The sequence below is a fragment of the Takifugu flavidus genome, chromosome 2, assembly GCF_003711565.1.
Source record: "Takifugu flavidus isolate HTHZ2018 chromosome 2, ASM371156v2, whole genome shotgun sequence".
NCBI classification, from domain to species: Eukaryota; Metazoa; Chordata; class Actinopteri; order Tetraodontiformes; family Tetraodontidae; genus Takifugu; species Takifugu flavidus.
Genome location: NC_079521.1, coordinates 16,315,190 through 16,329,454, shown reverse-complemented (window position 1 = coordinate 16,329,454; position 14,265 = coordinate 16,315,190). Strand labels below are relative to the sequence as shown.

At 46.9% G+C, this 14,265-nt stretch overlaps 1 protein-coding gene across 12 annotated transcripts in view; it reads right to left on the bottom strand.

Moving 5' to 3' along the window:
* Positions 1-14,265, bottom strand: part of plekha7b (pleckstrin homology domain containing, family A member 7b) — a 47,880-nt gene that overhangs the window by 24,367 nt on the left and 9,248 nt on the right. For 8 of the 12 annotated variants that reach the window (XM_057024488.1, XM_057024473.1, XM_057024478.1 and 5 more), the window contains 4 exons: positions 3,350-3,433; positions 1,332-1,449; positions 484-594; positions 300-372 (listed from right to left, as the gene is read on the bottom strand). In XM_057024488.1, coding sequence (XP_056880468.1) covers positions 300-372; positions 484-594; positions 1,332-1,449; positions 3,350-3,433 — 386 coding nt within the window. Of the gene's footprint in view, positions 1-299; positions 373-483; positions 595-1,331; positions 1,450-3,349; positions 3,434-4,031; positions 4,051-5,475; positions 5,667-10,906; positions 10,984-14,265 lie in introns of those variants that run through there. The other 4 variants (XM_057024515.1, XM_057024526.1, XM_057024536.1 and 1 more) reach the window with 4 other exon arrangements.

Here is a 14,265-nt window from a genome sequence, read left to right as displayed (position 1 = left end):
GGGGACATGATTCACGTGGGCCCCTGGTCTGCAGCATGTGGCACTGGGTGGCATGGAGCTTATCTATTATTCAGTGTGATTAATGGAGCAGAGGCAGCCGCGTTGGCAACACAAGCAGAGATTACACCCCATAATAAAATACTCAGATTAATAAGGACAGAAAAGCGGGAGGAAGAGAAGAACCAATGAGAGGATGAGACAACCAGATACGTCCCACATCTAATTACAGATGTCCGTTCATCGAGAAAAGTCTCGTTAATCTCCGGCTGCGTTAACGACCGTGACCGAGCGAGACTCACCTTTGTAGTAGAACAAGCAGTAGTCTGACAAAACAAACCATTTCCTCTTCCACAGCCGCATTCCCGAGCTGTCCTGGAGGTACGGTGGGGGGGGGGGGGGGGGAGGGGAGACGCGACAGAGCAGCTGTTTAGAAACGCAACTTTTGGATCCACGGCCCGACGCAGCAGAGGAAGCCCGGCTCACCTGCTTGTAGAGCCAGCCTCTAACCACCACTGGGACGCTGAGGTTTCTTTTAATCGCGTGATCTCTCTTGCCAAAACTGTGCACCTTTCCCTTTCCTGCACCTCTGGAATTCTGCAAGGAAGGGGGGGGGGGGTTCATTAGTTTCATTGGGTTTTAGATTCACTGAGTGTTCTCACTGCTAACATCGGTTCAGTGTTTGCAGAGTGGTTATCACCAGGTTATATTTAACTAGCTGTGGTTGAGAGCTCCCATCTACAATCTGAGGTGTTGTTTTTGGCAAAGGGGTAAAATTCTGCAGAGGATTCAATGTCATGCACACACGCACGCATGAAAACCTCTGCTGGGTTCACACGAGTGTTGGTGGGACACAGAGGACCGTCTCTTTTCAGAATGTTACCAAAAACAACACGATAAGGTAGTTAAAGACTGAACTTTTCATTTAGACGGTAAATATTTCACGCGGGGGTGAGGAATTGGCAGAAAAAAATGAGAGCGGTTAGTACGTTTCTGGCACAGTGGAGAAAAAAAACGTGTTTTCCAGAAGAAAATGAGATGAGAAAGTTCTAGTGGGTCCTGGGTCGTCCCGTGTGCCGTTGGAGGGGCGGTGCGTCACACATGCGGCCTGCTGACAGATGAAAATGTCTGTATCTGCAGTGGAAACATCAAGTTTATCTCGACCGTGCAATGTGCCTCCTGTCCCACAGGAAACTGGTTATGGCGGCTTTAAAATGTCAAATGTCAATTAGTGGCGAAGGTGCGTCCTAAATAGGAGAAACGCCAATGAAATCGGACTTTCTTCAAACGCTAACAAATTAAATAGCACCTCGCTGGAGAACTGACTAGCTTACCTTTGACCCCGAAGTGGCGTCCCCTGCTCCCGAGGTCATGGCGCGTGGGGGCTCCCTGACCAAAAGCGGGGACCTCGAATTAGCCGCTGACTTAGACATGGGGGACTCCATCCTGCAGCTGAGGGGAGAGTGAAGAGGGTCAGATGTGATGACCGGGTGAGGAGCTCTGGAGAGTAATCGTCCTCCTCGCCACTGTCCACACTAACAACACTGAGGGGGGGGGGGGGGGGGGCACTGCTGAGCTGAGCGTTCCCATGTAAAGGATATGACTACTTCCTGATGCTGCCACATGACCTGACACAGCCTCTGTGTCTGCTTTCGACACAGCGTTCAGAGAGCAACAGTTTCAAACGTTCCATTGCCGCTCGGCAGGGAACGCGCCGCGGAGGTCACGGCGAGCGTCACCGCCGCCTCTCCTGCTCGCCGTGAAGAAGGGTCCATTTCAAAGGGATGAAAACTTTAAAAAGACACAACAAAGTCACTCCTGGTGTTTGCAGCCGTGTTGTGATTCGCTGCCGACTCACAGATTTTACTGTCGAGAGGAATAAAAATCGTTTCTTCTCTTCCAAAAATGAGTCCAATATTGAGTTTTAGTTTAGTTTTAACATTCTAACATTCCCACACTTGTCTTGTTTGGAGGGTTTTGTCTGATGTTGTGAAGTCCAACAATTTCCAATCTGTTTTCTTCTTTCATGTGTGACGCTTTGAGCCATTTCTCTATTTTTAATGTCTCCCTTCCTTTCCAGATTGGTGCCAGCTGCTGACGAAATGACTTGCACACGTCCCACGTTGTTGGATCTAAAGTCATATGTATATAATATATAACTATTTAACCAGTCATAGGTTCTTACCCACCCCCCCAAAACCATCTTTAACATCTGGTCCAAAAACTAAACGTCACTGCACCCAGCATGCTCCTGGATGTCACAGCAGTCAAACAACATTGTGTGCATCCTCTTTTTCCTCTGGTCTCATTTTCTGCTAAATGCATCAGTCTTCTTGTCCTGGAGGCTGATTTGAACATTTGACATGTCCCTCTGGTCTTCTTGTCAGGCTGAACTAACAAAACCTTTAATTAGAACGAAGCAGCTGCACGTGTTAAAACAGAGGAGGACGACTGGGGCCGCTTCCTGACACAGGAACTACAAAACTCGGGCAAATGGGGCTGAGCAGATTTCGTAATAATAAAGCATTTGTCCTTGATGGGGACGTCCACATTTGCAGAACTATGACACCACCCAGGGAGGAGAGTTAGGTTATAGTGGATGGTTGCAGAGCAGAGGGCAGAGATCAGGAACCTGGATTCCCACGCCATGATGTAAGAACAGTACGCATGATGGAATTTTAACAGAGACAGAGGCTCCACCAAACATGGGGATGGACCCCGTCCACACTGGACCCCCACCAAAGGACCATACAGTAAAATATTGATGACGTAAGCTTCTCCCGCCACACAGAGAGCTTTATAGTGTTCTAATAATCCAGAATTCAACAGTCTAAATAGCTATAAAAGCAAAGACGTCTAAGATCTGCAGACCCCTTCACCTTGTTCTGTCTATTTCACCACATCCTCGCCCTTGACAACAAGCGATGCAATACTGACCGGGGCTTAAACAGATTACGGCCGTCATTTCAGTGACAAAGAATCAATTATGTCGCGGTTGAAAACATGCAAGTGCATGTAAGTAAGCCCCTTGATTCATCCTTCTAATCCAGGGCTCAGCAGAAGCGACTATGAATAATGGACAGGAGATGAGTGACAGCGGAGGATGCCGGTGGATCACTCCTGAGAAGGTGGCGCTCATGAATGCCGGGATCGGCGTCACGTGCGATCCCGTTACAGACGCAGATTAAACGTGAATTAGCGCTCGTATCGCGCCCTTCGCAGTCTGAAAATGTGCAAGAGGGGATCAAACAAAAGTCAGCTGTGAAATGAGGACGTCAAGGTTCATTTTTAGATCTTAATCTCAAGCATGCAGGGCGTGCATCAATCTGAGGACAGAAACGGAGCCGCTCACCGGTCTTCTAGCGTGTATTCGGTGTTTTCAGGGGAGATCTTTCCAGTCACCGGGTGGCGGAAGGACGTGGCCCTAAGGTTGTGGCTGCAAGACAGGGGAAGATGGAAAATTCAGGAGATGGAGCATCAAAACGGGCGCCACTTTGTCATTAAATCAATGCGAGTAATTCCACCAAACGAGGCGTTTCTGCGCTTGAATATGGCCGCGGGTTGTCAGAGGGGGGCTGCGGGCCTGAGCCAGGAACCGCAGCTCATATTCTTTAGTCAGAGCGCAGGACTCAGCGCTCCCGCAGCCATTTCGTCACGGTTTTATTGATTCCAGTTAGTGGGAACTATTCATTGCTTTAACCAGAACATAAACACATTACTGTCACAGTAAAGAATAAAAGAACAGAGGAATGGCCAATGGGTCAAATCTAGAGAGGCCGTGGCTGCAACACCTGTTCATCTACTTATACTGTATTTATATGTATACAGCTGGCGGAACTCTAAAATTCATTTGCAGCTGGCCATTCTCTGGGTTTTCTATTGATCTGCTTAGTTTTTGTCCCCTCCAGAGTGTTGAGTGAGTATTCCATAACAGTATATCACCAGTAATGTGCGGGTACGTAGACATTGCAGGAGCCGAATGCTGTTTTCATGGTAATCATTAAAGTCTTTTAATTATGAGAAAGCAGTTTTACCATTGAGAACCACAACTTCAATAATCTGCTCCTGACTGATGCAGTATAAGCCCTCTAGCCCTCTAATTGTTTGTCTTTGCCGTCCTAATTTATGTTCGGGTTATCCACAGTCGACCTGCTAAAATGGAGATAGAAATAAGTGCAAATAGTGCGGCGTGGAAGCTTAATCAATACATGCTGTTTTCATTAACAAACACACACTGTACATGTTTAACGGTCCAACAATGGAGTGTACAAAGGACAAACAACTGGCCATGGATCCCCACAGGAACCGCTGGAAAATGTCAGAAACTGTTGGCACGTGGACGCAGGAAGAAGTCACCCGCTGCATCGGAGCGCTGCGGAAAGGAGGAGGGGCGAATGGACCCAGGTGGGATAAACATACGACTTGACATTTCAGGAAGTTCAGAAATGGAATGCTCCAGTCATCAGGCCGTCACCGCGCAAAAAAGTACACAATCCACTCATGGGAAAGGTCACACGTGCACGTACACTGGGGCCGTGCACGTGCCTCGCATTTTGCTGATCCACGGTCTGCCCACATGGACCCGCGTCCACCCTTAATTAGGGATTAGCATTCTTTGAGGCTTTTGTTTTAGACGCATTACTTCTGAACTATTTGTCATGGAATGTGCAGCATCTCCAGCTAGTGTACAAACACTGCGGCACAGCAGGAGCGTTTGTACGTGGCGAGGAACTACTTTCTGTCGATGCTGGCATTAAACCTGTCCCCAAGAGACAGGGAAAAACCCTGCTGTAATGGTCCTGCAATACGCCACCTTAGAACCGGAGCTTTGTTGTCCATGTCACCAAGTAGTTGCTCTAGAGTTTGATTAGGAGAGGACTGGGAACTAGAGTTCCTAGACCTCTCCTAATCAAACTCCGTATGTACTAATACACACCAGGCTTCAAAAATCATTGTGAAGGGATCTCTAAGATCTCTAAAGCTCCCTCGCCCTGCAGCAGAGAGCCACTGCTCCTTTCCTCCGTTACAGGGCTGCAGAAAGGTAAACATGGGCTCTGGTGGTGTAGCTGCCCCCATGGAGCCAGCTCTCCACCCATGTTACAGTTGACTTTCATGAAAGTGGGTGTTTGAGGTGACGTGGCCCCTCAGGATGCACTGGCAGCTGCAAACAGCAGCACTGCAGCTCAGTGCTCCCACAAGCCCGGTCCACACGGTTCAGTCCCGTCATTTTCTCCTGCGAAAACAAGAAGCGCGGCGTAATCTCTGCCCAACACAATGGTTAGTCTTGGCAGCAGAGGTGTGATATCTCTCTCACACAGAGGGACGTCCTCACTGTTGTTATGCAACACGCGTTTAAGGCACATCTCCTTGCGCTCCCAACTTCTGCATCCACTTACAACAAACCCTGCCAACTCTACCAGCGCAAATCTCCCTGCTTCTCTTTGTTCCTCCGCTGTAGAACAGAGAAGATGGTCTGACCTGCTGCGAGCGGATCATCGCGAATCAGCCGCTGAAGGTCATGGAAATCCTCCCGGCTCTGCGAGGGCAGGTGGGAAGAAGCGGAGGGATTCTTCGGAGGGCAGCTGGCACCAAGTGAAGCCGGCAGGAGGGGGAGCTCTTTCTCTCCGGGCTCTGCTGCTCTAAAGTTTCAGCCCAGGCTTGCTGAGCGGAGGGTAGATGTAGAACCTCCCCTCCCACAAAGGGAATACCTCGGCTCTTTATCAGATCCTCCTCCCTTTTCATTCTTTACTTCCCTCTGCACCCTCTCACTCCCTCTTTCCGAGAATTGAATTTGCCGCAGCCCACATCATCTCTTCCGAGGAAAGAGTTTTTATGTGGACAAACAAGTACCTCATTTGTCACTGTTGTCTGTTTCTAAAAGATTAAAGGGTCCTTTATAGTTTGCAGCTCTCTGGTGCCACATTTAACTTCTTTATGTTTATCATAAAGCGTCCAAGAATGACGAGATAATGTGAAATATTTTAGATATTTTCCATGAATGTATGGCAACCTTTTAAGGAGATAACCTCCTGTGCATTTTCAGGGGCTCCTTCAAGGGCACGTCAGGGTCACTGGTGTTGAAAGCACTGGTTTAACAGTACCAGTAAGAGGAAGCTATCTGAAGATGGAATTCCATTTAATCCTAAAGAATGTAGCAGAGAGGAGCAGGTGGGACCGCAATCCTGGGAGTTTACCTTCAGCTGCCAGGTACTCCTCTGCTATTAGCTTATGGATTTGCTGTTTTTCCTTGCTTTTTTTCATTTGCCGATGCACTTTGATTAAGGCGGCTTTAACTTTTACAGCATCTTTAAATATGTACAAAAGAATTTGATTTTTTTTTAAATCTGAGCCCAAAGAAGCGCTTCAGCAGAGCCACCGAGAGCACCAGAGGGTAAAAGTTCTCAGCCTTTGTTCTGACTTCATAATCGGCCTCACAGCATCAATGTGGTGCCTGGAATGAAAGAGGGAGGTGGAATCATGTGGAACAGACGCCTGGCTAATTGTTCCTGTTATTAGTCTGTAACAAATGGGGAGTGGGGGGGCAGGGTTCTGATGCAACACACCGATGTTCATTACACTGAAATTCAACTTCTTTGCTTCTTTGCTGATAGTTCCCTGCTTTGGCATTAATTAGGTTGAATCCCAGACATCAAGACCTGCAGCTCTGACGCAGAAAATCCAAATCAATGCTGCGCAGCTGACCAACAAAGAACACACAAAGGCAAACGTTTGCTTTAGTCGGAATGCTGGTTTTAAGTTAATTATCTGTAACTAATGTGTCACCAGCTCCAACAAACATGGGCAGATGTGAGTCAAAGAAAGGACGTGATTTAGTTCCGGGGGGAATGAGACGATGCCGTCCGACAGGAAAATACTGGCGATCTTAAAAGCAAGAATTTGTGCGCGGAGCCCAAACGTGGAGGTCCAAAGGTGGAGCCAGGAAGCCGAAAAAGCGCTCTGCGGCAGGAGTGGCACATGCTGACTGACCTTTATCGGGTTTATAGCGGCAGCATTGCTGCAGCATCAGCCTCTCCCACCTTCACTTGCCTCACATTCATGGAGGAAGTTCCAGGGATGCTTCCGTTTATTTCCCTGCGTTGATCATCAACCTTTTGCTTTTCCTTGAGTTGAAGTCAATGACCTGGCCGGTTAATCAATAAATTGATGGCTTCTGGCTAGATCATCACACGGGCTCAGTCTTTTAATTATGCTGTATCAACACAGCAAATACCAATATTTAAGTCAACACGGGATTATTGCATCGCATTTATTTTGCAACTTAATGCACATAACTGGAATTAATGGAACCTTCACTGAGTTGACTTATTATCTATTCTGCTCATGGACTGATGGTGGGAACAGGCAGAAACAGGCGTGCACTTATCTAGAGCTTTAACAGAACTGACATAAACATATACAGCTGCAGCTGGCAGGTTTGACAGTGGACATATAGGCTGTAAACATGATGTATGAGAGGCTGTTTTGACTCAACGTCAAGTGGAAGGAGACGACAGGAGCAGAATGGGGGAATTTATGGGGTTTTTGGTTGTTTGGCATTCGTCATATTTTGATAACTGACATAAACTGCTTAATATGGGGAAAGGATATAGTTTCCTTAACGACATTTTTGGTAAAAAGGAGCATAAACGTATGTCTTATTTAGAGACTGTGATCAGAATTCTCTTTGTTCACAAACTCCATGAGCAGAGACACTCGTGCTGACCGCCGGGGGGAAAGGCATGCGTCTCTATTCTGTCTCCGGCCATCAAGTCCCACCAGCCGCCCAGAGGAAAAAGGGTGGTAAATCAGGCAGAAACAGGCCCAATAAAGAGCTCAAACAGGTGCAGGGCTCTGCAAGCCTGTCGGACAGAGGCTTGGGCAGCATTTGAAAGAGCTGTCACCTGATTAACATTCAAAACACATGCAGATCTGACGCAGCACATTTCGCCGCAGTCACAATGGTCCTTTTGGCCGAAGCTGTTTCTAAACACGAGCAAAGGCAGCGGCAGGCTGAGAGGCAGAGGGCTGAAGAAAGGGCTGCGTTGGGCCAAAACCAAAGAAATGGGATGAAGAGAATTAGTATTCGAGCTGCAAACACCACTCAGAGGGAAGATAACACCCCACAGGTTTAGGACACGTATAAATTATGTCATTCCTTTGAATCTCACATTGCTGAAAATAATGTAGCTTTTTATATTTACTACCAGAAAAGCATTAGAAAAGTAACGATCACATCCCCAGGAGATGGTTTCTGCTTCTTTTATTGTTATAAACTCAGCTATAAGTGGTCTCATTAGGACCTAAAGATCAATAAACTGTCTGCACTTCCTTTGTTCAGGTGTTATATAGCACATTAATTTAAGTGACACAAAGTAACACATGAAAGACATTAAGGTTTCTACATGTTCTCAAAAATGGCAATAAACCTAAGGAACTAAATTAGCTTAAGTATTAGCTACGGCAAAGAAAAAGCATTAAATTCTTTGGAGCGGGCATATTCTCTCCAGAAACATTTAAATCAATCAGAGATCCTGCAGTTTTAAATCAGTATGTGCAGAACGTAACAGCGCAGCTTTACCCTGACATTTGCTCGGTGAATAACGAGGGCGGCGCGCAGGCAGGAGGGCCCATTTCTGCTAACAAGGAGGGTCTGACGAACACGAGTCTCTGGGGATTCGAGTGGAGAGTAACGAGAATTTGACCTGACGTTACTCCAAATGTCGTTAGAAGATGCAGCCACAGGTGCATCACCGGCACGGAGCCAGAAAAGCGTTGCTGCGCACATTCACCTCTCCTGGACTATTTTGCAGGTTTGGTTTCATTTTAATAAACAGGAAGTTGCAAGATAAAAAGAACAACCCAAACAGTTTTGATTGAGTTGTCCTTTCAAAGATCAGAGAAGAAAAACAGATGATGTTAATGAGGCTAAAGTAGATGTTGACATATAACTGAAAGGTTATACAAAAGAATGATGTTTTTTTACTGATGAAATTACTTCATCCCCTGCCTTTTCTCCTCTAAGGTCAGGAAACCAAAGTCACTTGGATTTTGATTATCAGACAAATGTAATAAAGACTCCACTCCAATAAAGAAGCTCCTCCATTCAAAGGTATGAGAAAGATTAAGGGCAGTAAAACTAGAAGAAAAGCCCCTGGACACCCCAGGTTAGTCAGTAAAAATCAAGGTGACCTTGCCCTGCAGAGGCTTCACGGCTGCAATATGCACGTTGGGGTGCAGCTGTCTTTGGAGCACGAGCTGACCTGCTTTGAATGTGCACACGAAACCTTCAGATAGACTGAAACACAGATGGTCGACATCTCAGTATATAAAAGTGATCATTTTCAACTCTTGTCTGTCCACCACCAAATGTGCACATTGTGTTAGCTGGTAAAGATAACGTGCGTGTGCTACCTGCCTGTACTAACCCTTCTGTTCTTATCAAACGCCAATTTAACCACACTAATTTCTTAAAGTATCATGCAAATGAAAAATGGCTGCAGTGGTGCTAGCCCTTGTTGTTTACTGCACAATGAGATTTAGCCAACGACAACTTGACGCCCTCAACCCAGAGCTCACTGTTTAATCTTATTGTGGAAGCTTGAGTCTTCTGAAAATGAGTCTAAAGTTTCCCTTTGAAACAGCACGTCAACCTGAGAATAATGAAGCACCGATAGCAGCTGCTGGTCCACCTGCTATCTCCACCCAAAATGACTTCTCTCTCCTCCCACTCAGACTTGGATTTGCTCCTCCAGAAATAACGGTGTAATGTTCAGGCAGACACGGAGGCAGAGGAGCTCATTCCGCTGCACTTTATGGTGGAAGACAAAAATGTAATTAAGATATATGATAGGACGACGTGATCTTATTGAGTTAGCTACACAGATGGAAGGACACAAGGTCTGCATCTGCCATCCGGCCTGATGTAGCCGGAAGAGCCGCGCAAATCTCCCACTAAATTATTGGAACTGACAGAAATCATCAAAGCTGCTTTCAAAGAGAAGCCGTTTAAGATTTGCTTCCTATACAGCCGGGACATGTTTTTACATCTGGCTACTGACCTAATGAAGGAGCGTCTGAGCCAGAGGAGCAGAAGGAGCTGCACTGCAGCAAAATATTGAAGCTAAAATTGTTGGCATGGTGGAGGGATTGAGAAGTGGACAAGGAGACACTCCACACACAGAAGCCCCTGACCTCCAGGGAGATTCAAACCTGAAAGCTGCTCGCGACGGGGCGAGGTTGCACCGCCGTGCTGCCCAGGTCAGCAGGTCTTTACTGATAATGCTTATCAAGTAATTGATTTGGTGTGGCTGAAGTTCCAATGTCATGTAGCCTGTAAACAAAGCACGCTGCCACGTGCAAAGCATGTGATACATCATCCACCCGGCGTTTAGCTCAACTGCTGTCGTAGGTGTTTTAATTATCAACTCAGCAATGAAATGAGGGTAAATCATTAATTTTGAATTACAAACTCTAGAAACTCGACTTGGAGGAAACACCTTTAAATTCCTTTAAAGTGGAGGAGAATTAGCGGGCTAAGCGATGACCGCGTGCTGAGCAGAAAGGGAGCGTCTCCACTCCCACTGCTGCAACCAAACATTTCAAACTGGGACACCAGGCTGTCATCTGCCGTAATTGGACCCTTTTGCTATCAGCAATAGGCAGAAATGTGCAGCAAGTGTGCACTTTTCCAGGAGCAGCTTTGGAATTTGGTCTCTCTGGATAGTTTTACACATCCTGGAGGAGAAATAGCAACAATTAGGACTCAAAGTTCCAAAAGCATCGTAATAGTAACGAGGGCTCACGGACACAAAGTTTGTTGGAATATCTTGACCATTAATGGGTTTATCCTGGTTCCACCATTTTTAAATCCGTCAATCGGACGAGACGAGAGCAAACAAAAGCAGCCAACCTGCAACTTTTCAGCAGGGTTCCGATACAGCAGCAGTCGTCATTTGGCAGAACTCCGACCATTTTCTCCACCTTCAGGCCCAAAAAGACTCTGCTCCCAAAAGTTTTACAGTCAGAAGTGAGTGAGCGGCAGCTTCAGTCTGTCTGACTCGCCTGATATGAGGCAATCCATCCGGCCGCATACGTTTCCCCGAGCGCACTGTCGACAACACTCACTCAATCTCCTTCTCTCTCTCTGAAACACACACACACACACACACACACACGCCGATTGCATATGTTCTTGGACAGATTATCTGTCTGATCTCTTATCCCCATAATCCCACAACATCAAAAATAAATCAAGCACCACAAAAAAACCCTCTAATGGCATCAGAAGAGCATAAAGACAGGAAACCTTTAAGAAAGCTACTCTAAACATCTGAAAACATGTTGCTCCTACAGGGATCCGGCAGGCTGCTCCATGCCGAGCGGCCCTGGATGCATGAGAGGTGTAAGGACGATGAAGGCCTGAAAGCTGTTGGCTTTTACATCAAAGTCACGTTGGGTTGTGTCGCCCGTGTCCAAAAAAACCCCCAGAGGGTTAGAAACAAGCGGATTCAGATAACCCTGCTGCTGGGAAACATGTCAAAAATCCCTTACACGATCGTATCACAGGCATTATGTCCACCAAACACTAAGTACCCCCCTCCTGCATGCACACACGCTCGACAACTGGAAGACGGTGAAGGATTGCACCCCATAACAGCCTGTTGGAGCTCCAAGAGCGACTCAATCCTGCAGCGCTCCCGTTACGCTGGATTTGTTTGAGGATTTAGTACAGTGGTGTAGTCATCACTTTTTGTACTGTTACTCCATTGCCCGAATCTGATTACTCTGCCGCAGAGAATCCGAGCCCTGAGGGCGTCCGAGCCGTGCGAGTGCAGTTGGGTCTCCGCAGCAGTGTTTGCTTTGGGTGTGGACAGCCAGTCGGCTCCAGAACACATCTGGTTTGGCAGCTACTTTCTTCTCAACTCACAATAACCTTTTTTTTTGTTGTTGTTTTTGCAGGACATGTGGCGAGTACGTGGGTGTGTTTCTGTGTGTGTTTGTGTGTGTGTGTGTGTGTGTTGTGTGTGTGTGTGTGTGTGTGTGTGTGGGGGAGAGTCTGTGTGTGTTTATCAGGCTGGGACAGACTGTAATTCTCATTACGAGACCTGAGCAGATACGAGAGCGACCGGAGAACATACTCCCAGTGGGAATTTACCTTAGAGTGACACACAGGGCTAAAACAACACAGCTACTCAATGAGGACAATTCTCCACGGCAACAGCAGGCAGACCTTTAAAGGGCCCAGAGGCTAAAACACACACGTAATATGGTGTTATTATATCGGAGTGGAACGCTACATTTTCGTTAAACATTGTCAGTTGATTCCATAAAGTATCACAACACAATAAATAACTGTAGTTAGGCTGATTGATCTATTTCTATAATGACGGCAAAATTAGATTTGATAATCATCTTATAGAGTCATTTTCTCAAGCCCTCCTCCCTCCCATCTGTGCATCAAATCTGCTCAGCACACAGACCATCAAACTGACGTTTTCTTGAGGAAATTAAACAGCTGGATTAAATGAGCTAGGTGAGGTTCCACTTTGCTGCAGGAGGGTAACTGAATTCCACTGCTATTTTTAGAGCCCTGTGTCCTGTGTGCGTGTGTGTGTGTGTGTGCGTGTGTGTGTGCGTGCGGAGAGCCGCTGGAGATGTAGGAAGCCTATTAAGTCAAGCACCACTGGAGGAATGTATAGGCATGGATCTTGGAATGGCGAGCAGGACTGAGCTTATCAAAAGGCCTCTTCCCTGGAATAAAGCTCCACTCAGAGAGACTCATAAGAATCACAAGTTTAACAATGGAAAAGATACATTTGAAATATAGAATATAGTCCCTTCTCAATGTGGCGTTTAGGGGCCTCGTCACGTATTCTTAGAAGGAGTTTCCTTGGGAACAGCCGCTGCCCCCTGTCCTGTCCTGTCCTGCCCCCCCGTCACACATCTAGATAGCGTTTCTGTACGGCAGCCATCTACGACCTCTATTATCAGGGAAGCATACAAATGAAATGCAGACTTTTTGGCCGAGGGGACAGACGATGAATAATCTGGAACTAACTGGGAAGTTACTGGAACTGACTGGATGAAATGAACAACACTATCAAATGTTTTCCACACTGAGCAGAACTGGACCGAACCGGAATCGGGTATTACGCAACCCAGTGAAAACCAGTCCGCCATTCACAACTGGACGGTCCCACAACTCAGTTGGTTATCCACTTAAAGTTTATGTGGAGTTAAAAAAGGAATGGGTCAAAGCCGAGCTGGGGTGTCAACTACCGCTGTTAGCTGCTGACCAGAGCGCGCGCGTAGGCATGGTTTCGCATTGTGGTCGACGGGGAGGGCGGGACCGCTGACCAATGAGGACGCAGGTAGCAGAATGGCAAATAGGTAGAATCACCTTAAAGCTCCATCTTACGCTGAGAGCTTGAATGAACGATAAGTCGGGAAGGCAATCCACAGATCACAACCCCTCTGAAACCGCTTTGGTACTGAAGGTTATAGGTTCATCGCCCTGTGAATGGTTTCTGCTGGACTGTAAATACCTGCATGCGGAAACGTAGGCTGCAGTATAGATGGACCAAATGAGCGCTCCTCAAAAGTGAAGCCGGTGCATTTCCAACGTCAGTGGGTGGCTGATCAAAGGCACAACTTGGTCCACATTTTTAAAAAATGACTCCATCCATCATCCCCCCCGACACACAGGTAGTTTCAGTTTTAACATGGCATGCGCTCAGATGTTGTTTTCTTAATAAGTTACTTCTAAAGTCGAGTGACGGTCCAGTAGAACTTGGACCTAACAGTGAACCACTGGCTGCCCACAACTCCATCAGTGCTAAACGGAACTGCCCAAAACACAATTTGAGCCGTATTTTTAAACAGAATCCGGTGTTAATGGATTTGTAAAAACATAGCAAGTCAATAACACAATGAAATCCATGTCCATTAGTTATAATGGGGGGGGGGGGGGGGGGGGGGGGGGGGGTAGCATGTGTACTGTGAGCTAAAAAATGCAGCATACATCAGGAAACCAACAGATTCTTCTCAGCATCTCATCTCTGTGTGGGGTGGAGAGCTCCGTCCATGCTCCATTACAGGCTAATACTTCATTAAAATCAGGCGTAAAGCAGCAGGGAGATCACAGTTCTGCTGACACCAACACCACAGTCAATGACCTGTGGTCCGAAGGTGCTGCAGTGTGCTTCCCTCTCTCTCTCGCTCTCCCTCCCGTCTCTGACTTCTTACTGACATTCATTGCAGCGTGCATTG